Source organism: Bufo gargarizans, chromosome 1 (genome assembly GCF_014858855.1).
Source record: "Bufo gargarizans isolate SCDJY-AF-19 chromosome 1, ASM1485885v1, whole genome shotgun sequence".
In the NCBI taxonomy this organism is placed as follows: domain Eukaryota; kingdom Metazoa; phylum Chordata; class Amphibia; order Anura; family Bufonidae; genus Bufo; species Bufo gargarizans.
In genome coordinates, this window is record NC_058080.1 from 15,233,151 (window position 1) to 15,258,004 (window position 24,854).

The 24,854-nt window shown below is 44.5% G+C and overlaps 1 protein-coding gene across 1 annotated transcript in view; it reads left to right on the top strand.

The window, feature by feature from the left end:
• The first annotated feature begins 3,346 nt into the window (after nt 1–3,346).
• Nucleotides 3,347–24,854, top strand: part of HSPA12B (heat shock protein family A (Hsp70) member 12B) — a 33,214-nt gene continuing 11,706 nt past the window's right edge. The window contains exons 1-7 of the mRNA XM_044271361.1: nt 3,347–3,525; nt 7,754–7,799; nt 16,815–16,912; nt 17,109–17,233; nt 20,958–21,144; nt 21,399–21,503; nt 21,645–21,761. Coding sequence (XP_044127296.1) covers nt 7,757–7,799; nt 16,815–16,912; nt 17,109–17,233; nt 20,958–21,144; nt 21,399–21,503; nt 21,645–21,761 — 675 coding nt within the window. The 5' untranslated portion in view covers nt 3,347–3,525; nt 7,754–7,756. The remainder of the gene's footprint in view (nt 3,526–7,753; nt 7,800–16,814; nt 16,913–17,108; nt 17,234–20,957; nt 21,145–21,398; nt 21,504–21,644; nt 21,762–24,854) is intronic.

A 24,854-nucleotide genomic window follows, 5' to 3' on the forward strand; every position in this document is an offset into this window, starting at 1 on the left:
TTCCATCACATTATACACTGCTCGTTTCCATGGTTTCGACCACCCTGTAATCCAGCAGCGGTGGCCGTGCTTACACACTATAGGGAAAGGCTGGGAGTGCTCATAGGCCAACACCTATACCTATAGTGTGCAGGCACGGCCACTGCTGCTGGATTACACGGTGGTCGTAACCACGGATATGTGCTGTGTATAATGTGATGGAAAGGAGGCAATATGGAGAATCACAATACATTAGTAAGCGCCTTGTAGTAACCTTCTCTACATGATAATTGCCATTTGTTGAAGTGAGGCCGCCCCTTGTGCTACACTTATTAGGGTTAAGCATACATGTCTTGGTGCGTTGCGTGTTTCCTATGTGTGATAGGAGGAGCTGCATGTGTCTTGTATCAGACTGAGCTAAGAGCAGGATATCCACATATGTGTACGGCTACGCTCACACGTACGGTAGCAGGGTCCGGGAGGCTATTCCGGTGGGGGAACAGCCTGCCAGATCCGTGCTTACGCTAGCCAACCGTGCTGCCGGAGGTCCGCTCCGGCTCCATTCACTATAATGGGGGCGGGCTGGAGGTCCGGCCGCAGCACGGCAAACATGCCGAGAGGCGGCCGGACAGAAACTACAGCGGACTTCTGGCGGCACGGTGGGCTAGCGTTACAACATCCTGCCGGACCGTTACTGCAAGTGTGAAAGTAGCCGACATTCTGCCCCATGTGTGACTGTGCATGTTACTGCGGCCGCCATCAGACTCCATCTGTGATACTCCTGTCATCGCTGTGCGGCCTCCTGAACACGACCGCTGGATGTTATGTAGTCTGAAAACTGCGGGTCCGCAAAACATGGATACCGGGCGTGTGCGGCACAGAACGGCCTCTAGTGGAACCGCCCTGTCCTGGTCTGTGGAGAATAATAGGACAGGGTCCATCATTGGGCAGAACGGCCGTGCGGACAGACAGCCACGGAATGCACACCGAGTCACTCACGCTTTTTGTGGCCACATTGTAGTGAAAAGGTTCACATACAGGCCACGGAAAAATTAAATAATGTTTGTGTGCAGGAGCCCTAAGGTGGGCCCCAGAATCAGTTATACTGGTGGGCCCTAAGTACCCCAGTCCGACACTGTCTGTGGTGTTACATAGGACTGCAAGTGACATCTGCTACATTATCTGTATTCAGAGAGTTATCACTGTGTTATCTGTGATATTACATAGGACTGCAAGTGACATCTACTACATTATCTGTACTCAGAGAGTTATCACTGTGTTATCTGTGGTGTTACATAGGACTGCAGGTAATATCTACTAAATTACCTGCACTCGGAGAGATATCACTGTGTTATCTGTGGTGTTACATAGGACTGCAAGTAACCTACTACATTTTTTGTAATCAGAGCGCTGTTACTATGTTTTATGTGGTGTTACATAGGACTGCAAGTGACATCAACTACAACATCTGTAGTCAAAAAGTCATCACTGTTGCAGTATCTGTGGTGTTACATAGGACTGCAGGTGACTTCTACTACATGATATGTACTCAGAGAGTTATCTGTGTGTAATCTGTGGTGTTACATAGGACTGCAGGTGACATCTACTGCATTATTTGTACTCATAGAGTTATCACTGTGTTATATGTGGTGTTACATAGGACTGCAGGTGACATCTACTACATTATCTGTACTCAGAGAGTTATCACTGTGTTATCTGTGGTGTTACATAGGACTGAAGGTGACATCTACTGCATTATTTGTACTCATAGAGTTATCACTGTGTTATATGTGGTGTTACATAGGACTGCAGGTGACATCTACTACATTATCTGTACTCAGAGAGCTATCACTGTGTTACCTGTGGTGTTACATAGGACTGAAGGTAACATCTACTACATTATCTGCACTCAGAGAGTTATCACTGTGTTATCTGTGGTGTTACATAGGACTGCAGGTGACATCTACTACATTATCTGTACTCAGGGAGTTATCGCTGTGTTATCTGTAGTGTTACATAGGACTGAAGGTAACATCTACTACATTATCTGCACTCAGAGTTATCACTGTGTTATCTGTGGTGTTACATAGGACTGCAGGTGACATCTACTACATTATCTGTACTCAGAGAGTTATCACTGTGTTATCTGTGGTGTTACATAGGACTGCAGGTAATATCTACTACATTACCTGCACTCAGAGAGATATCACTGTGTTATCTGTGGTGTTACATAGGACTGCAGGTAACCTACTACATTTTTTGTACTCAGAGCGCTGTTACTATGTTTTATGTGGTGTTACATAGGACTGCAAGTGACATCAACTACAACATCTGTAGTCAAAAAGTCATCACTGTTGCAGTATCTGTGGTGTTACATAGGACTGCAGGTGACTTCTACTACATGATATGTACTCAGAGAGTAATCTGTGTGTAATCTGTGGTGTTACATAGGACTGCAGGTGACATCTACTGCATTATTTGTACTCATAGAGTTCTCACTGTGTTATATGTGGTGTTACATAGGACTGCAGGTAACATCTACCACATTATCTGTACTCAGGGAGTTATCGCTGTGTTATCTGTAGTGTTACATAGGACTGCAGGTGACATCTACTACATTATCTGTACTCAGAGAGCTATCACTGTGTTACCTGTGGTGTTACATAGGACTGAAGGTAACATCTACTACATTATCTGCACTCAGAGAGTTATCACTGTGTTATCTGTGGTGTTACATAGGACTGCAGGTGACATCTACTGCATTATCTGTACTCAGGGAGTTATCGCTGTGTTATCTGTAGTGTTACATAGGACTGAAGGTAACATCTACTACATTATCTGCACTCAGAGAGTTATCACTGTGTTATCTGTGGTGTTACATAGGACTGCAGGTGACATCTACTACATTATCTGTACTGAGAGAGTTATCACTGTTATCTGCTGTTACATAGGACTGCAGGTGACATCTACTACATTATCTGTACTCAGAGAGTTATCACTGTTATCTGGTGTTACATAGGACTGCAGGTGACATCTACTACATTATCTGTGCTCAGAGATTTATCAGTTTGTTATCTGTGGTGTTACATAGGACTGCAGGTAACATTTGCTGCATTTTCTGTGGTGTTACATAGGACTGCTGGAACACTCCTGTTGCACTGTTCTGTGCAGAATGAATGCAGTCAGAAAGAGCTTCTTGACAAATTCGTGCTCACTACATCATTCTGCAGATTGGGAGTAAAGTAAGTAATAATGCAGGGGCAGTGATGGGAGGCACAGCAGGGATGTAGCAGTGCTGAGTGTGCGGCTCTTCTGTTCCCTCCCGGGGGATCTCTGGTTCAGCCTCCGCCTCCTGCATCTGGGACGGCAATTTAAAGCAGTCCTGGGAGTGACTGCCCAGAGGAGGCGAGGATCCGGCTGCAGCAGAGGAGAATGAGCTTCACTTTACAGAAGAAAGAAAACTTTCTCCGCAGCAGCCGATAAACCCGGGACCTACAGGAACCGCAACGACAGCGCAAAATCGGCGGACCCCCCTTGCACGCCAAGGTAACGTGTGTACACTTACCTCTGACTGTGGGTTTACAGATGGTTGCGGTTTAGAGTTAGGCACACTGCGGCGTCGGGTTGCACAGCGATTATGGAGGGGGAAGGGTTAAATTCCAAACAATGACATCATGGCGAATAATCGATTTGCGGTATCGGAGCCCATCACACGCAGTGACCGCAGAGTCGCCTCGCCCGATGTACAGATTAAGACGCACGTTTAGTGCTTGTTCATCAGTCAGTCACTCGCTAATTACCTGCGCTCATCCTTGGCTGGAGAGAAAATATCGTACGTAATTTTGGCCACATTGGGGGTCAATTATAGCGGCCCGCTTTCTACGAAGGTCTTTGTTTACCTCTGCCGGAGGATCCACCTTATGACGAGGCGCGGCACCGCCGCTCCGCTCTCCTTCACTGGAAAAGTCTTCAGGTGTAAAAGTTAGTCGATTTGTTGGCTTAGGTGTCCACACTCCCACCACGCCCCCGTCACTTCGGAAAACCCCCGTATGACATTTAAAAAGTCGCAAAAAGGGCCCTCGCAATTTTTTTTACTCCAAAAACAGGAGTAACGCTCGACCCCCACTGTGTATGGACCAGGTAAGAGGCATTACCTGAATCCTGGGCACCAAGGTCATTCTTTCCCGACACCCACTTACAATGTGCCTCGGCCTCCAGAAGTGAGTGCAGCCTTTGCAGCCCCCCATGACTATGCCTGTGGTCTGAGGTCAGGAGGCCATAGACTTTACACTACTCCATGAAATGAGCGAGGACTGTACCGTGCAGGGCACAACAGTGACCTGGAGACAGGAGGAGTAACGGCGGTCGGGTAAATACCCAGCTACGCCAGCATTTCTCACTCCTGTCACCAGGAACAAGCTGGTGCCATGGCGGACATCTTCACAGGAACAGTTAGCTCACCAAGCATTGTCTGCGCTAGAATCAAATGTGTCTGGACAGTATGCTGTGTGCAGTCTCTGCGTATAGGTAAGAATATTCCATTCACTGACAGCAAGCAGGGATCTTAGAGGAGGTGTAACTGGAAAAACAAGTATATAAGGGTTTTCTGTGCTGTTGTTACGCAATAACAAAAGCTATATTTACATAGGACTGCACTTTTCTGTAATATAACAGCCGCTCCACATCGTGGCTGCACTCGGTGTCTCACAGTTCCTCCGGTTCTTAGCTCTCGTGCCTTGTACGCAGCTCATCTGCCGCTCTCATTATGTGACCTGTCTGCAGCCCCTGATGTGAGGACCACCCAATGACTCATAGCTCCTGTCAGGCTTCCTCCCAGCCCTGCTTACATCCTACCCCTCTTCCTTCCATGTCACTGGAGCCGAGCACGGGGCTTCACTGCAGGACACCACCCACCATCACTATCGCCATCATCAAGAACATCGCCACCATCACCACCACATCCACCACCATCACTATCGCCACCATCAACAACATCACCACCATCACCATCATCACCACCACAACCACCACCATCACTATCGCCACCATCAAGAACATCACCACCATCACCATCATCACCACCACAACCACCACCATCACTATCGCCATCATCAACAACATCACCACCATCACCATCATCACCACCACAACCACCACCATCACTATCGCCATCATCAAGAACATCACCACCATCACCACCACAACCGCCCCCATCACTATCGCCATCATCAACAACATCACCACCATCACCATCATCACCACCACAACCACCACCATCACTATCGCCATCATCAAGAACATCACCACCATCACCACCACAACCACCACCATCACTATCGCCACCATCAACAACATCACCACAACCACCATCACCACCACCATCACCACCGCCCTCATCATCGACACAACCACCACCATCACTATCGCCACCATCAACAACATCACCACCATCACCACCACCATCCCCGCCACAACCACCACCATCAACCCCACCACAACTACCACCATCCCCGCCACAACCACCACCACAACCGCCCCCATCATCGACACCATCATCAACACAACCACAAACATCACTATTTCAAAAATTTCCAAAATGCATTTACTGATTTTCTATGTAACAATTATCACTTCCATCATCCATGATCCTAGTAGTCTACCTTCATCAGGCCCTCGTTGAGATCCTCAAAATATCATGTCCTTGAGAGTTATCATTGTGTTATCTGTGGTGTTACATAGGACTGCAGGTGACATCTACCATATTATCTGTACTCAAGAGATCTATCACTGTGTTATCTGTAGAGTTACATAGGACTGCAGTTAACACCTACTACATTATCTGTACTCAGAGAGGTATCACTGTGTTATCTGTAGAGTTACATAGGACTGCAGGTGACACCTACTACATTATCTGTACTCAACAGATCTATCACTGTGTTATCTGTAGAGTTACATAGGACTGCAGTTAACACCTGCTACATTATCTGTACTCAGAGAGGTATCACTGTGTTATCTGTGGTGTTACATAGGACTGCAGGTGACATCTACTACATTATCTGTACTCAGAGAGGTATCACTGTGTTATCTGTGGTGTTACATAGGACTGCAGGTGAAATCTACTACATTATCTGTACTCAGAGAGGTATCACTTTGTTATCTGTGGTGTTACATAGGACTGCAGGTGACATCTACTACATGATCTGTACTCAGACAGTTATCACTGTGTTATCTGTGGTGTTACATAGGACTGCAGGTGACATCTACTACCTTATCTGTGCTCAGAGAGTTATCATTGTGTTATCTGTGGTGTTACATAGGACTGCAGGTGACATCTACTACATTATCTGTACTGAGTAAGATATCACTGTGTTATCTGTGGTGTTACATAGGACTGCAGGTAACATCTACTATATTATCTGTACTCAGAGAGTTATCACTGTGTTATCTGTGGTGTTACATAGGACTGCAGTGACATCTACTAGGTTATCTGTACTCAGGGAGCTATCACTTTGTTATCTGTGGTGTTACATAGGACTGCAAGTGACATCTACTGCATTATCTGTACTCAGAGAGATATCACTGTGTTATCTGTGTTGTTACATAGGACTGCAGAGGACATCTGCTACATTATCTGTACTCAGATTTATCACTGTGTCATCTGTGTTGTTACATAGGACTGCAGGTGACATGTACTACATTATCTGTACTCAGAGAGTTATCACTGTGTGATCTGTGGTGTTACATAGGACTGCAGGTGACACCTTCTACACTATCTGTACTCAGAGAGTTATCATTGTGTTATCTGTGGTGTTACATAGGACTGCAGGTGACATCCACCACATTATCTGTAGTCGTTGGGTTATCAATATGTTATCTATGGTGTTACATAGGACTGCAGGTGGTATCTACATTATCTGTACTCAGAGAGTTATCACTGTGTTATCTGTGGTGTTACATAGGACTGCAGGTGACCTCTATTATATTATCTGTACTCAGACAGTTATCACTGTGTTATATGTGGTGTTATCATTGTGTTATCTGTGGAGTTACATAGGACTGCAGGTGACATTTACTACATTATCTGTACTTCGTTATCACTGTGTTATCTGTGGTGTTACATAGGTCTGCAGTTGACATCCACCACATGATCTGTAGTCATTGGATTATCAATATGTTATCTATGGTGTTACATAGGACTGCAGGTGACATCTACTACATTATCTGTACTCAGAGAGCTATCACTGTGTTATCGGTGGTGTTACATAGGACTGCAGGTGACATCTACTACATTATCTGTACTCAGAGAGCTATCACTGTGTTATCTGTGGTGTTACATAGGACTGCAGGTGACATTTACTACATTATCTGTACCCAGAGAGTTATCACTGTGTTATCTGTGGTGTTACATAGGACTGCAAGAACATTTACTACATTATCTGTACTCAGAGAGATATCACTGTGTTATCTGTGTTGTTACATGGGACTGCATGTGACCTCTATTATATTATCTGTACTAAGACAGCTATCACTGTGTTATCTGTGGTGTTACATAGGACTGCAGGTAACATCTACTACATTATCTGTACTCAGAGAGCTATTACTGTGTTATCTGTGGTGTTACATAGGACTGCAGTTGACATCTACTACATTATCTGTAGTTATTGGGTTATCAATATGTTATCTATGGTGTTACATAGGACTGCAGGTGGCATCTACATTATCTGTACTCAGAGGGTATATACTGTAGATATAATTATTATGTGTGTATTTGTAGGACATGACGACGTTGCTGGATGTCAGGATGGGAACACTACAGATCGGTAAGTGGACCTCCCACCATTATTCATGAGAACTTAGATCAATTGTGGAAAAATATAGGCCCCACCCCTGCTTATCTAAACCACACCTCTACTTGGAAGCCACACCCACATATCATATAGAAGTCTGCCCTTTAATAAATGCATACTTCTCTCAGGTGGAAGTTTGATTAGGGTAATATTGGGTCTCCTACAGGGGGTTCTGGGGGAGGGGATTTTTCAACGTGGTTTGTAATGGAAGTGGTCTACAGCAGCACAGATTATTTCAGGACTTGACGTAAACTGCTGCAGAATTCTCGTGGGCGGAGGTGATAGCTGCACATTCCGACAAGGACAGAGTACCACATGGCACTCACATCTGTATCACGTCTTCATGAATTTCTTAGTACCAGATGGAAGATCTCACCTAGCACCCCGAGACACTGCCAGGGTCGGAGCCAGGCAGGAGGGGAGGAGATGTTTATTCTGGAGCCGGGGAGAGTTAGATAGCAGCCGCTGATAAGAGGAAACCTATAGAAAGGTATTTCCTTCGCCTCCTTTCTCAGAGGATGTTTAGAGAGAAAAGGAATACAACGCCCAACTTCCATGTACCGAGGGCTGGAGACAGGAGGCCCGCAGCCGGGTCATAACAGGCAGCAGGATGTCACCCAACAAGAGGACGAAATCAGGAGAGGAGACTGAAGCGTCATAAATCCAGAGGACGGGCGATACGGTTAGACCGCCATGATGGAAACCTTATAAATCAGATTTTAGGGCATGTGCCAGGAAATTAGATATAAATGCAGCAAGCCGCAGGGGAGGCGAGAGGATGGGAGTAGTGATAGCAATGATGGAGGTAGTGGTTACTCATGGTGGCGGTCCTCTCTCTGGTGCTCCCTGGACCGCACAGAAATAGGAGGGCGCACCTTTGTTATCTCAGGTTTTGGGGTTCTCCTGTCTGATGGTGGTTTTGAGTGCCCTTGGTGGATTGTGTGGGGCAGGGTCTCAGCGCAGTGCCAGGCAATGCAGGTGTTGGTGCACACAATGATGAGGTAGGTAGATGATGAGGCGGTCAGGTACGGTAGATGGTTCACACTGGCACTTTTTACTGAAAGCTCAGTCTTTACAGGTGACTTTGGACAATTTTTGCCTGTGGGGGGGGGGGGAGGCTTTATTCTAGTCCTCTCTCACTGTCTCTCTCTCAAATCAGACTGTGCAATCCCTCTCTGTTCGGCCTAAGGTGTGCGCTCTCTCTATCTTTAGATATATATATACAGTACAGACCAAAAGTTTGGACACACCTTCTCATTCAAAGAGTTTTCTTTATTTTCATGACTATGAAAATTGTAGATTCACACTGAAGGCATCAAAACTATGAATTATCACATGTGGAATTATATACATAACAAAAAAGTGTGAAACAACTGAAAATATGCCATATTCTAGGTTCTTCAAAGTAGCCACCTTTTGCTTTGATTACTGCTTTGCACACTCTTGGTATTCTCTTGATGAGCTTCAAGAGGTAGTCATCTGAAATGGTTTTCCCTTCACAGGTGTGCCCTGTCAGGTTTAATAAGTGGGATTTCTTGCCTTATAAATGGGGTTGGGACCATCAGTTGCGTTGTGGAGAAGTCAGGTGGATACACAGCTGATAGTCCTACTGAATAGACTGTTAGAATTTGTATTATGGCAAGAAAAAAGCAGCTAAGTAAAGAGAAACGAGTGGCCATCATTACTTTAACAAATTAAGGTCAGTCAGTCCGAAAAATTGGGAAAACTTTGAAAGTGTCCCCAAGTGCAGTCACAAAAACCATCAAGCGCTACAAAGAAACTGGCTCACATGCGGACCGCCCCAGGAAAGGAAGACCAAGAGTCACCTCTGCTGCGGAGGATAAGTTCATCCGAGTCACCAGCCTCAGAAATCGCAGGTTAACAGCAGCTCAGATTAGAGACCAGGTCAATGCCACACAGAGTTCTAGCAGCAGACACATCTCTAGAACAACTGTTAAGAGGAGACTGTGTGAATCAGGCCTTCATGGTAGAAGATCTGCTAGGAAACCACTGCTAAGGACAGGCAACAAGCAGAAGAGACTTGTTTGGGTTAAAGAACACAAGGAATGGACATTAGACCAGTGGAAATCTGTGCTTTGGTCTGATGAGTCCAAATATGAGATCTTTGGTCCCAACCACCGTGTCTTTGTGCGATGCAGAAAAGGGAACGGATGGACTCTACATGCCTGGTTCCCACCGTGAAGCATGGAGGAGGAGGTGTGATGGTGTGGGGGGGCTTTGCTGGTGACACTGTTGGGGATTTATTCAAAATTGAAGGCATCCTGAACCAGCATGGCTACCACAGCATCTTGCAGCGGCATGCTATTCCATCCGGTTTGCGTTTAGTTGGACCATCATTTATTTTTCAACAGGACAATGACCCCAAACGCACCTCCAGGCTGTGTAAGGGCTATTTGACCATGAAGGAGAGTGATGGGGTGCTGCGCCAGATGACCTGGCCTCCACAGTCACCGGACCTGAATCCAATCGAGATGGTTTGGGGTGAGCTGGACCGCAGAGTGAAGGCAAAAGGGCCAACAAGTGCTAAGCATCTCTGGGAACTCCTTCAAGACTGTTGGAAGACCATTTCAGGTGACTTCCTCTTGAAGCTCATCAAGAGAATGCCAAGAGTGTGCAAAGCAGTAATCAAAGCAAAAGGTGGCTACTTTGAAGAACCTAGAATATGACATATTTTCACTTGTTTCACACTTTTTTGTTCTGTATATAATTCCACATGTGTTAATTCATAGTTTTGATGCCTTCAGTGTGAATCTACAATTGTCATAGTCATGAAAATAAAGAAAACTCTTTGAATGAGAAGGTGTGTCCAAACTTTTGGTCTGTACTGTATATATATATATATATATATATGTATATATGCAGTACCCTCCACAGGGTGCAGTCACTTACAGCAGATGATCCCAACCACACTGCAGGGAAGTCAATAGCCAAGGACAACAACGCTCAGCGCTTCTTCTTGGAGTTCTTTTCCTCAGGGGCTGGCACCTGTTCAGTTTCTTTGCTGACTCACAGTCCTTGCTGCTCACAGTCTACGCTGAGCTACTCTAGTGCCCTCTAGAGGAAGGAGGTGACACTAGCCTTTCTGACAACACTAAGGAGTTACTAAGGGGCTGGCTGGTGAGATAAAGGTTATGAACACCCTCAGGGGCAATTTTTTATGATTGCATTTTACTCACTTTTTTTAATGGGTATTTATTCAGTTTTTGTCATAGAGTGTTACCTCTGGATATCCCTTATCTATCCCTTACCTCTGGATATCCCTTATCTATGAACTACTAACAGCTCATAAACACTTCAGTAAGATACAACAACTGAGCTATAAAAGTGTTTTAGGAGGTCAGGCGATCCGTGGTAAGGAGCCGTCAGCTGAAGGCCTGATGGGAAACCCTATAAACACAGCCTAGAGAATCCCAAGGCTGTACAGAGAAAAGGGATCAAATTGTTTAATAAAGACCAACTGAAAAAATAGATGTCTAACAACCTATTACATTAACCTAATGCAGTGGGCTACTCTCCACTGCACTCCCCCCCCCCTCCCCTAGAATACAGTTAGAGCATGCCTGCATACACAATATCATCAGCACACCACATAAACATATTGGGGACATTTATCGAGGGGCATACTGGCCACAGACCTCACAGTGGGGCGTCTGAGACCTTCTCATGGCAGCCAGCTGGATGTATAACAACCTGGCGCTCCTAGTTTTACTTTCCTCTGGTAAAGTCTACTTATGTACCCAATAGGCAGCAGCAGGTGTCCCTAGATGGCTTCCTGCCCCACCACAAAGGGGCAGCTTCTATGGAGGTATTTTGTGCTGCACTGTGTTACTTGGTTCTGCTAGGGTGGTATTATAGTATTGTTGACCCCCACCTACTTGAGCAGTCCCTTGCTACCTATGTTGGCCCTGCCTCTTGTCAATTTGGACCAGCTTTGTTTTTTTTCCAGGACCACTTGAAATTCTCAGTCTGCCCCCGCGTTTATCATCTCCTGTATGCCAGGAAACTGGTGTCACAAAGTTAAAGAGTGCAAAACGGCAACATTTGGGGGGATGTTGTGCTCCATTCTGCACTTTTCCAGAGTGGGCAGTGCAGAGACGGGCATGGCTGGCACATTTATTATTATATGCTATACATTATACTGGCGTACACTACAGGAGCTCCCTTACTGATGCAGATTTCAGCTCTGGCAGAGGACGGGCATCGATCCCCGGACCTCTTAATAACTGAGGGGCATCTGACACCAGCGGGAAAAGATTAAGAGCAGCATGTAAGAGGCGCGTGTTAATCAATACTCCTCCCAGGAGCACAATTATACCATAGACATATACGAATATAAGGCAGAAGCTAATATTGGAGAGATGAAATGGGGTAATTGGACCACCCCACCCCCTGCTCAGTCCTGGGAACAGATCCCAGACTTTGGTGGAGATAATGCCGACATGTTGATTGCCCTCCTCTTGTTGAGAGCCCGAAGCAGAAGGAATTCATTAGTGGTTTCACTCGACAACTTTAAACAAATCCTAATAAAAAATCCCATTTGTCACTACAGACCAGAGGGGGGTATGAATTATCTGCTACATCTAAAGTAACGTAAGCCCAGCTCATCAGACCTAAGGAGGCTCATCAGACCTGACCATACTGAGACAGTATACCAGGCATCGGGATCTTCGGGCTTAAAAAAATTCAGGTTTCCCGCATCAGTCTGCACACAATACCCCATAATAACAAAGCAAACAGAATTTTAACACTTTTCACAATTTATTAAAAAAGAAAACACTTTGGACATTTAGCTCTGAGGTCTCCCATTTCTCTGTATCATCTTTGAGAGGTTTCTACATCTTGTTTGGAGTCACCTGCGGTAAATTCCATGGACTGGGCATGATTTGGAAAGACTCAGCCCTGTCTATAGAAGATCTCACAGCTGACAATGTATGTCAGAGCAAAAACCGAGCCACGGGGAGGAGAGAACTGCCTGTAGAGCTCAGAGACAGGATTGTGTGGAGGCACAGATCTGGAGAAGAGGAAAAAACATTTCTGCTGCACTGAAAGTTCCCAAGAGCACAGTGGCCTCTATAATTTTTCCATGGAAGAAGAACAACCAGGATTCTTCCTAGAGCTAGCCACCCCACCAAAAGAGGTAATCGGGGGAACTTGGAAAGAGAGGTGACCACGAACCAAATGGTCACTCTACCTGAGCTCCAGAGATACTGTTCGCAGACAGAAAAAACTTCCAGAAGTTCAATCATCACTACAGCAGTCCACCAATCTGGGCTTTATAGCAGATAGGCCAGGGAAAAAAAGCCTCTTCTTGGTAAAGGACACATCAAGGTCCATCTGTGGAGTCTGCAAAAAAACACCAGAAGAACTCTCAGACTATGAGAAACAAGATTATCTGGTCTGATGAAACACAGTGACTCCACCAGCAGAATAGTGAGTGCAGCTCTAGAGTATAATACAGGATGTAACTCAGGATCAGTACAGGATAAGTAATGTATGTACACAGTGACTGCACCAGCAGAATAGTGAGTGCAGCTCTGGGGTATAATACAGGATGTGACTCAGGATCAGTACAGGATAAGTAATGTATGTACACAGTGACTGCACCAGCAGAATAGTGAGTGCAGCTCTGGGGTATAATACAGGATGTAACTCAGGATCAGTACAGGATAAGTAATGTATGTACACAGTGACTGCACCAGCAGAATAGTGAGTGCAGCTCTGGGGTATAATACAGGATGTAACTCAGGATCAGTACAGGATAAGTAATGTATGTACACAGTGACTGCACCAGCAGAATAGTGAGTGCAGCTCTGGAGTATAATACAGGATGTAACTCAGGATCAGTACAGGATAAGTAATGTATGTACACAGTGACTGCACCAGCAGAATAGTGAGTGCAGCTCTGGAGTATAATACAGGATGTAACTCAGGATCAGTACAGGATAAGTAATGTATGTACACAGTGACTGCACCAGCAGAACAGTGAGTGCAGCTCTGGAGTATAATACAGGATGTAACTCAGGATCAGTACAGGATAAGTAATGTATGTACACAGTGACTGCACCAGCAGAATAGTGAGTGCAGCTCTGGAGTATAATACAGGATGTAACTCAGGAGCAGTACAGAATAAGTAATGTATGTACACAGTGACTGCACCAGCAGAATAGTGAGTGCAGCTCTGGAGTATAATACAGGATGTAACTCAGGATCAGTACAGGATAAGTAATGTATGTACGGTGTGACTGCACCAGCAGAATAGTGAGTGCAGCTCTGGAGTATAATACAGGATGTAACTCAGGATCAGTACAGGATAAGTAATGTATGTACACAGTGACTGCAGCAGCAGAATAGTGAGTGCAGCTCTGGAGTATAATACAGGATGTAACTCAGGATCAGTACAGGATAAGTAATGTATGTACACAGCGACTGCACCAGCAGAATAGTGAGTGCAGCTCTGGAGTATAATACAGGATGTAACTCAGGATCAGTACAGGATAAGTAATGTATGTACACAGTGACTGCACCAGCAGAACTGTGAGTGCAGCTCTGGAGTATAATACGGGATGTAACTCAGGATCAGTACAGGATAAGTAATGTATGTACACAGTGACTGCACCAGCAGAATAGTGAGTGCAGCTCTGGAGTATAATACAGGATGTAAGTCAGGATCAGTACAGGATAAGTAATGTATGTACACAGTGACTGCACCAGCAGAATAGTGAGTGCAGCTCTGGAGTATAAGGACTCAGGACCAGTACAGGATAATTAATACAAAATCCAGGTAACAGTATATTAACACTGCCCTTTTAGTGCAGTGTGTATTCTATTCCATGTTCTGCTTTCATTTTGAAATCCACGCTCCACGTTCATACGGTCATCAAGTTTTTGCTTGCGAATTTCAAAACTGCATCAAGAAGGAACTTGACCCTTTTTTTGCACAATTACCGCAGTTTGTAAGCAAATACAGAGGAGATTTTTTCCAACTTGTGTTTTTAGTGTCTGAATTTACCCTAAGGCCCCTTTCACACGGGCGAGATTTCCGCGCGGGTGCGATGCGTGAGTTGAACGCATTGCACCCGCACTGAATCCTGACCCATTCATTTCTATGGGGCTGTTCACATGAGCGGTGATTTTCACGCATCACTTATGCGTTGCGTGAAAATCGCAGCATGTTCTATATTCAGCGTTTTTCACGTAACGCAGGCCCCATAGAAATGAATGGGGTTGCGTGAAAATCGCAAGCATCCGCAAGCAAGTGCGGATGCGGTGCGATTTTCACGCATGGGTTCTAGGTGACAGTCTATTCACTGTATTATTTTCCCTTATAACATGGTTATAAGGGAAAATAATAGCATTCTGACTACAGAATGCTTAGTATAATAGTGCTGGGAGGGTTAAAAAAAATAAAAAAAGTTAACTCACCTTATCCCCATGATCGCCTAGTTCCCGGTCGGTCTGTTCTTTAGCTGTGGCTAAAGGACCTGTGGTGATGTCAGATCACATGCTCCATCACCATGGTGATGGACCATGTGATTGGAGCATGTGATCTGACATCACCAAAGGTCATTCAGTCCACAGCTAAAGAACAGACCGGGATCTACACGATCATGGGGATAAGGTGAGTTAACTTTTTTATTATTTTTAACCCTTCCAGCACTATTATACTAAGCATTCTGTATTCAGAATGCTATTATTTTCCCTTATAACCATGTTATAAGGGAAAATAATACAATCTTCAGAACATCAATCCCAAGCCCGAACTTCTGTGAAGAAGTTCGGGTTTGGGTACCAAACATGCGCGATTTTTCTCACGCGAGTGCAAAACGCATTACAATGTTTTGCACTCGCGCGGAAAAATCGCGGGTGTTTCCGCAACGCACCCGCACATTTTTCCGCAACGCCCGTGTGAAACCAGCCTAAACATCTCATGTTACAACCAGGGCGAGGAGCCACAGCATAAGAAACACGCAGAATAAATTGTTTGCTTTTGTTTGTTTTTTGCAGTTGAACATTTTTCTTGAAACATTTTAAACAAGTATTTTTTTTTCTACTATTTTTCTTCAAAACAGAAACACAACGCAAAAAATGCTATGAAAAAAATCTCTCCGTAGTGAATTTCCTTTTCCGCTCTAGGCATTAAGATATTATCTGCCCAGTTAAAAAATAATAATAATAATAATAATAATCGCCAGAAAGGCAAAAGAAGACTATGAAAAAATTTTACATCTAAAAGTGCCAAATATCGATTTTTGCCACCAATAAAAGAAAAAAATAAAATCCTGCAGAAATGAAGCCTAGTGGGGGCATCTACAGACGGTGTGAGAGATCTTCTGTTGGTGCGCTTTGTACTCTTTTTATTCTGTATGGGTTGGTTTTTTTACACTATTTCTGCAGCGCCATTCACCAAGTACAATCACTCCCATCAATCCTGCCAAGCGCCGTTTTATTAAGTTTTTGTGATTTTTTTTCAGGTTTGTGTTACATGAGCAGATCCTGTTCAACGCAGAATGAAAGTTCTGGAACCCCCCAACCCCCCACATCCCCCATTGCCTTTCATCACACAATTCCGAGCACATCTGTTATTAATCTACATGAAATTTCTGAAATCCCACCTCGGAGTTGGGTCGAGGGGAGGTGGGGGGGATAATGAAGGTTTTTTTTTTTTTCCTTCCTTCATCCAAATCTCAAATTCCTTTGTGTGGCAGAAGTGAGTGCGCCCCGTGTGATGTCCACTGAAGTTGTCTAATAGACGAGGAGACGTCGTCCTCCCGCACATCTTCATCACATAACGCGTTGCTTTTTCATAAATCTTTCCATTTGAAGAAAAATGGTTCTAAAAAGTATCATTTGTGCATAAGTTATAGTGTCTGGTCCTGGTTCAGGTCCCAACCCCCAGAGGCCAGCTGTTGTAACTGGGACCTGTAGTGACTACCGGGGAAATACTTCTGTCTTATTCACTTGTTACAGACAACATGGATCGTTCCTGCACGCCCTCCCCAACACACTCCCCGAACTTCCTGAATGAGAGTTGTAGTATTGCTCCACTGACTCCATCGCAGTCTCCGGTAGGTAGAAGTATCATATTCTCTAATCCTACACCCATATTAGTGCTATATACTCGATGATTTATACCAGCAGTACATGCAGAATTATGTACAGAAGATACCCAGGTTATACCAGCATGATGACCTGCACTCACATCCTCCAGTAGGGAGGTGACGGTATTATTTATTACACTTGGTGACATTCCTTGTATTTCAGAGGAGCGAGCATCGGTCCGTCCCATCGTCTCGGTTCGTTGTAGTCGTGGCCATAGACTTTGGCACCACATCCAGCGGTTACGCCTTCAGCTTCGTAAAGGATCCCGAAGTGATTCACATGATGAGGTAAATGGCATCTAGGTGAGTCTAGCTTAGGGGGCGGGGCCGTGACAACCAGGTAAACTGAGGACAGACACATTCTAGGTGGAGTCATGTTTTTCTGTTGGTCTTATAACTATCCATGATGAAATCCATCCTAAAGATGAGTCTCCTCCACGAGTGGTGCAGAGCAGGACGGCACATCTACGCCCTACGCTAATCTGAGTATAAAGTAGTAAATTTCGGATCATAACAGTCTCCTGGCAACCGAAGAATGTTGGAATGTGTTTTGGCTTCACCTCCGTCCGCCCGTATCATACCACAGGATGTGCTGTCTCTCTGTCAGGCATAGGGGAGCCACGCTAATCAAGTGCAGGAACAGGGGAGAGCCCGGGGAGTCGTCCATTACACGGACTCCGGATCAAGTGTGGATTTCACATTGTTGTCTATAAACAGCCAGGATGATATCACTTCAAGGAACTCTCCGGGCAGGACTGTAAGAACTCCTCATTTCTTCCAGATGAGGCTCACATTACTATCAATATGGATTTTGGACACCACAGTGCCAGAAAAAAACTGAAAACTGCTAAATCTAGTCAGGATCCTCTGCTCAGCACTCTAAGGCGGGCGTGGGCGGAGACTGTGCAGAGCACTCAAATCTTTCTTGACATGTGACACCTATTAAAGTCACATGACATCCACAAGGGCGTGGCTTCATGCAACTTCTATAGAAAGAGCTGGTGGGCATGGCGTGCAAAGATTTACTCGTTAGTCTTATTATGGCTGGGTCAGTGTATCTCCATTAATAGGTTCACCCTCCTGAACTCCTACCAATTCCCAGAGGAGAACCAACTGGTCCTCCAAGGAGGCCATAAATGTATCATGAGTGGGAAATCACAATTTTCTAAAATGACCACAATTATGGAGCCACAATCGTGGAAGTCCAACCCCTAGCATTACACATTAACCCCTTGGTGCCATCTGCAGAACATTTACAGCCCTAGTACCAGGTAGTGAAGGCCATGTGTCGTACATTGATGGTGGAGGTTGGAGCCACCTCATTGTTCTATCAGAGTTCACCAGGACTGCAGATAACTCCAACCTAGGCTCCTTAGATACCATGACCAATATCAAATGCAGTATCAAAGCAGTTAGATAGAGGGCGGCAGCTCCTGCTGTCACCTCATTGTTTGAAACATATTATATTTAACCCATACCAACTCTGCTGGAATGTATGGGTGGTTCCCGGAAAAATAGAGGCCTCCTGGATCCCATAAGAGTTGGCAAAGCTCCAGATCAGCTCTGCAGCGCATGTGAGGAGGCTGTATTCCTAATGTTACTGGAGCAAATATGTCAGCTCCGGTTGTGGAAGAAATAAGCAATTAAAAAAAATTGTTGAATGCCCCCGAAGTTCTTTTATGACTTTATGGGGGCACCGTGTGTCCCTGGAAAGGGGACATCTTTTTAAAAAAAAAATACCTTAGATGCTCTTTGTGCTATAAAAAAATTGAAAAAAATTTGAAAAACAGACTAGTTTTCCATATAGCATAGTATAGAAAAGTAAAAACAAAAATATTAAAGTAAAAATAAAGCCCCATTTATTACCGAAAAAGAGATACATTTTTTTTTTTTAAAAAAGACGTTTACTAAAAAAAATGTGTCTGGTCATGAACGGAGGAAATTGGCCTGATCGTGAGGCTGGAGATGGTATGATAGCGGCGGACGACTGGACACCTGGATGGACAGGTCAGTCTACTGCACAGTATATACAGGTAATCTGCATGACATTGACTGCGGTAGAACAGAAGCAATCTAGAAATCTCCTGGACTCACTTCCCGTTCTATGACCTGGCCTCCTTACACATCTCGTTAAATGCCATATTGGTTTAATTATGGAAATATAAAAAATTGCATGTTTTCTGTCTGGAATGTGTAAACAAGTGCTATAAATCAAGATGACATCTGCTCCCCAGCTACTATTGTCTTCACTGTGGAATATTGTGCACCCAGCGTACTGGTTTTATAACTCTACTGGTCCACAGTCTCCCACTGGTCCTCTCCAATCCAGCATTGGACTCTATGACTTGGATTCTTCAACACACTATCTTACCCTATAACCGTGTGTGGTTAACCATGGTTGTGCAATTTAGTGACCTACGAGACCTGTTTACAAGGGGACCCTCTATACCACTGGTAGTGGAGCAAACACCTTCGAGTCTAGTGAGTAGTAGGTATTCAGCAAAAGAAATTGAAGCCCTCAGAGATGTCCTACTGTTGGCAATGGATATGACTAGAGATGAGCGAATTTTATATTTTGACATTTGTTCACGCTTCGTTTGGTGGTAAAAGCATAATTGCTTTATGGATTCCGTTACCACCGACCATAACGCAATTCTCTGACGGAATGCATAACAGAATGCCTTTAGAGGTATTCCGTTAGTCATTCCGTCATAATAGAAGTCTATGGGCTGCAAAACAGATCTATCCCGTTTCTATTATGTAGGGGAGTCCTCTCCTGATCCTGAGTCCTCTCCTGGATAACGGAAACAGGACTGATCCGTTTTGCAGCCCATAGACTTCTATTATGATGAAATGAATAACGGAATGGCTCTAACGGAATTCTGTTAAGCATTCCATCATAGAATCGTGTTATGGTCCGTGGTAACGGAATCCATAACGCAATTCTGCTTATACCCTCAAACGAAGCGTGAACGAATTTCAAAATATAAAATTCGCTCATCTCTAGTCATATCCATTGCCAACAGTAGGACATCTCTGAGGGCTTCATTTCTTTTGCTTAATACCTACTACTCACTAGACTCAAAGGTGTTTGCTCCACTACCAGGATTCCACTAACATGAAATTCGCTCATCTCTAGATATTACCATCAGAAACCAGCTTACAGAAGTGCAAAATCAGAAGAGAAGAAAAGTCATAAAAGGGCAGAAGTGTGAGGTCTAGTTCTTAAGTGTGGTCTTATGTAACCCATACAAGAATACATGATCAAGGGTCCTGAAGACACAACATGACTAAATAAACATCACTAGTTACTGGAATGCCGAGAATTAAATAAACTGTGAGGCTTACTTGGATGGAGCATATTGTCTTGTCCTTGACATCTAAACAATACTGATATAATGATATATGGTCGTAAGGTGACCAAATGCACCAGATGAACGTTGGTAAAACTTGCCGATTTCGTTGGGATTGGCCAACTGTCTCATGTGTTTGGGTTTTCCCGATTCTCTCCTGAGAGCAAATTTTAACACACTTGATTCTTTACTTTTAAAGAAGGTAAGCCAGCAGTCCCTCCTAATCTCCCGCACATACAGTTAGCGCGTTCGTCTCAGTGGAGGTTGTAGGGGAAAAGACTCCGCTGGCAGAAGCTTAACTTCCCTGGGAACAAACTTATTGCCATGTTAAAATGAAACAATCCAATCCTTTCCCCTGCCACCAGGAGAAAATCATGACATAACCATACATATTAGATGGTTGGCCAGCCCTGTCAAAATTAATTGCTTTGGCCAACATTAGTTCCATATGTATGACCAGCTTGAGACTGCAGACATTTCATGCATTAGACCACAGCAGATGACGTAGGACATTTGTGTAGATGGTGGTACTATTTTTTTACTTTTCTTTAGAAGTCACTTTCGCTCGATTATGTCAAGCTCTATCCAACACTTGTCGATGTGTCCAGATATCTTTAAGGTGGCTCCACCAATAAATTACCTCTTCTGCTTTTTTTTAGGAAATGGGAAGGAGGAGACCCTGGTGTTGCTCACCAGAAAACTCCCACGAGTTTACTGCTGACTCCTGACAAGACGTTCCATAGTTTTGGATACACGGCCAGAGACTTCTACCATGATCTGGACCCTGAGGAGGCCCGAGACTGGCTCTACTTTGAGAAATTCAAGATGAAGATTCATAGTACCAGCGTAAGAGCAAAATGGGGAATGAGTAGATAATATATATAATATATAGCTTGTTTAGGACCAAAGGTGTTCTGGTTCTCAGGATGCCTTCACTGCCCTTCATGAGTCTGCATCGAAGGACCACCACATGTGATCAGTTATTTACATCAGTCCACAAAAACATGGAAATTCAATATGGATAGGAGGACTGATGCGTGCAGTTTATTATATTGCTCAGTTCGGTCACATAACTGTAGTTATGATATTGTATCCATTAGGACCTCTCCATGAAGACAGAACTGGAAGCCTTGAATGGGAAGAAGGTCCAAGCGCTGGAGGTGTTTGCACATGCCTTGAGATTCTTCAAGGAACATGCAGTGCATGTGAGTCACACATACATTATATGGAGCAGTAAAAAGGGGTGGATATTGAGTAAAGTGGATTCAATATGTTCAGGTCACAGCAGCTGATCTACAAAATGTGTGTAGATGGTGGCATTCATTTTTAATTATTTTTCTAAAAAGGAACTCAAGGAGCAGTGTCCATCTCTAGATCAGAATGAAGGTATTCGATGGGTAATAACTGTCCCCGCCATCTGGAAGCAGCCGGCGAAGCAATTTATGAGAGAAGCAGCATACCTGGTAAGATGTTATCTCGTGCAGAAAAATAATAAAATACAGAAAATATTATACCATTAGACATCAGAGCTCTTTTGTGTCTCCCTCCGACTCATATCATGCACATATTGTTGGATTTTACTGACACTACTGTAATGATACCTCCTATGTACAAGAATATAACTACTATAATACTGCCTCCTATGTACAAGAATATAACTACTATAATACTGCCTCCTGTGTACAATAATATAACTACTATAATACTGCCTCCTATGTACAAGAATATAACTACTATAATACTGCTCCTATGTACAAGAATATAACTACTATAATACTGCCTCCTATGTACAAGAATATAACTACTATAATACTGCTCCTATGTACAAGAATATAACTACTATAATACTGCTCCTATGTACAAGAATATAACTACTATAATACTGCTCCTATGTACAAGAATATAACTACTATAATACTGCTCCTATGTACAAGAATATAACTACTATAATACTGCTCCTATGTACAAGAATATAACTACTATAATACTGCTCCTATGTACAAGAATATAACTACTATAATACTGCTCCTATGTACAAGAATATAACTACTATAATACTGCTCCTATATACAAGAATATAACTACTATAATACTGCCTCCTATGTACAAGAATATAACTACTATAATACTGCTCCTATGTACAAGAATATAACTACTATAATACTGCCTCCTATGTACAAGAATATACCTACTATAATACTGCTCCTATGTACAAGAATATAACTACTATAATACTGCCTCCTATGTACAAGTATATAACTACTATAATACTGCTCCTATGTACAAAGAATATAACTACTATAATACTGCTCCTATGTACAAGAATATAACTACTATAATACTGCTCCTATGTACAAGAATATAACTACTATAATACTGCTCCTATGTACAAGAATATAACTACTATAATACTGCTCCTATATACAAGAATATAACTACTATAATACTGCCTCCTATGTACAAGAATATAACTACTATAATACTGCTCCTATGTACAAGAATATAACTACTATAATACTGCCTCCTATGTACAAGAATATAACTACTATAATACTGCTCCTATGTACAAGAATATAACTACTATGGGGGCGGAGCTTGACCTCTGAGCTGAATGGCTGCTTGTTCCTGAGCTCCTCTCCCTGGCAGCTATTATAGCCCCTTTTATTAGCTATTTGCTCGGTGCCAATGGGGAAACCAGGCAAGGACCGTCACCCTGAGACACCAGAGCCGACAGGGGCCCGTTCCAGGCAACCTGAGATGGATAAATTCCTTAAGAAACAGCCCAGGACTCCTGCTGCTGAAGTCTCCAGGAGGGCGCGGCAGCCCTCTGAAGCAGAGGAAGGCTCTGAGGCAGGAAGCACTTCTGATGTCTCTGATTGCAGACCACTGCGAAAGAGCTCCTCACTCTCCAAAGCAGATCTCAGGGACATTCTGGAATCTGCTCTTGCACCTCTTAAAAAGAACTTGGAGGAGATAATAGTAGACCTGCGACAGATTGGGAATCGTGTGGAGTCCCTGGAGCTAGCACAGGAAGCCATCCTGGTGCATGAGGGTAAGACCAGCGCAGCCCTGCAAACCCACAGAGACTTGCTAAACGATGCGCTGATGCGCGTAGAGGATCAGGAGAACCGGAGCCGGCGGCGAAATATTCGCATCCGCGGCCTACCCGAAAATATTGCGATTGACGCGCTTCATTCAGTCGCATGCAAAATTTTCTCCTCCCTGCTGGGAGCTGAGAGAGCAGCTCCGATTGTGATCGAGCGCATCCACAGGGCCTTAAGGCCCAAGCCGAAACCTGGTGAGCCGCCGCGGGATGTAGTATGCGGCATCCTAAGCTATGTGGACACTGCTGCACTGCTCAAGGCGGGAAGGGAGGCCGACCGCATCATGTACGGTGAGACCCCAGTCCTTTTCTTCCAGGACCTGGCCCCCTCCACCTTAGCCAAGAGGCGCATCGTGAAGCCGCTCCTGGAGGCCCTTAAAGCCACAGCTACGCCATTCCGATGGCTCTATCCCTTCGGTCTGGCCATTTTGAAAAATGGGAGGCAGTATACGGTGCGGACCCCGGGAGACCTGAAAGCAATATGGGGCCCTCTTGGGATTGAACCCATCACAGTTCCCTCGTGGATGCCGGCTGATCAAGGGGACCCCCTGCCTACCCCTCCGGGTATAGATTCGTGGCAGCAAGTTTCACCTTCCAGAGCTGGGAAACAAGGAAAAGGCCGGTCGCAAGCACCTGTTACCTGACTTTGTTCCGGGAAGCGCTGAAGGCGCTTTTGTTCACTCTCCACTGAGTTCAATGTTCTGTGACTTTGCTGGGTCCCAAGACGTAGGAACTCTGTCTGGCTCTGCCTGAGCTGAAGTTTCATCGTTTGTCCATTTGGACTTATTTTAGGTCTTGGCCCACTGCCCCGTTCCCATGGGTTTTGGGCCGGACCTTATGCTTTACTACCTTGCCTGCATGAGATGCAGGTTACGAGCTGTGTATTAGAGCACTGATTGCACTGTTAGTTATGCAGGTGTTATATGTCTGCGCTGTTGTCAGTTATGTTACTGATTATGTCCTCTCCCTCACCCCCTTCCTTTCCACCCCCGGTGGCCCCACAGGAGCCCCCCCTCTGACAGATCCCGGCTGTTTGCCGCTATGAAAAAGGATCTCCATTGTGTCAGATGCTGGGTGGGGTCACGTGCTCCCTGTCCATGGGGAGACTTTATCTGTCATTTGGGTTGTGTTACTGTCTCATTTGTTATGTCTTTTCTTTTGACTTTCCCTTCCTCCTCTTTCCTCCCTTTCTTCCTCTTACTCCGTCCGTGGCTTTCTAGACTGGATGTCCTCTTGCTCTGGGCCGACAGGCCTCCTCTGTCTTCACTATGGCCTCTGTTGTAGTTGCCTCACTGAATGCCAAGGGTCTGAACGAGCCATGTAAGCGGTCTCAGGTGCTCTCTTTGTTACTGAAAGATGAGGCCTCCGTTGTATTCCTCCAAGAAACTCATTTTAAATCAGGGAAGATCCCGAAATTGTCCCAAAACGCATTCCCACAATGGTTTCATAGCTC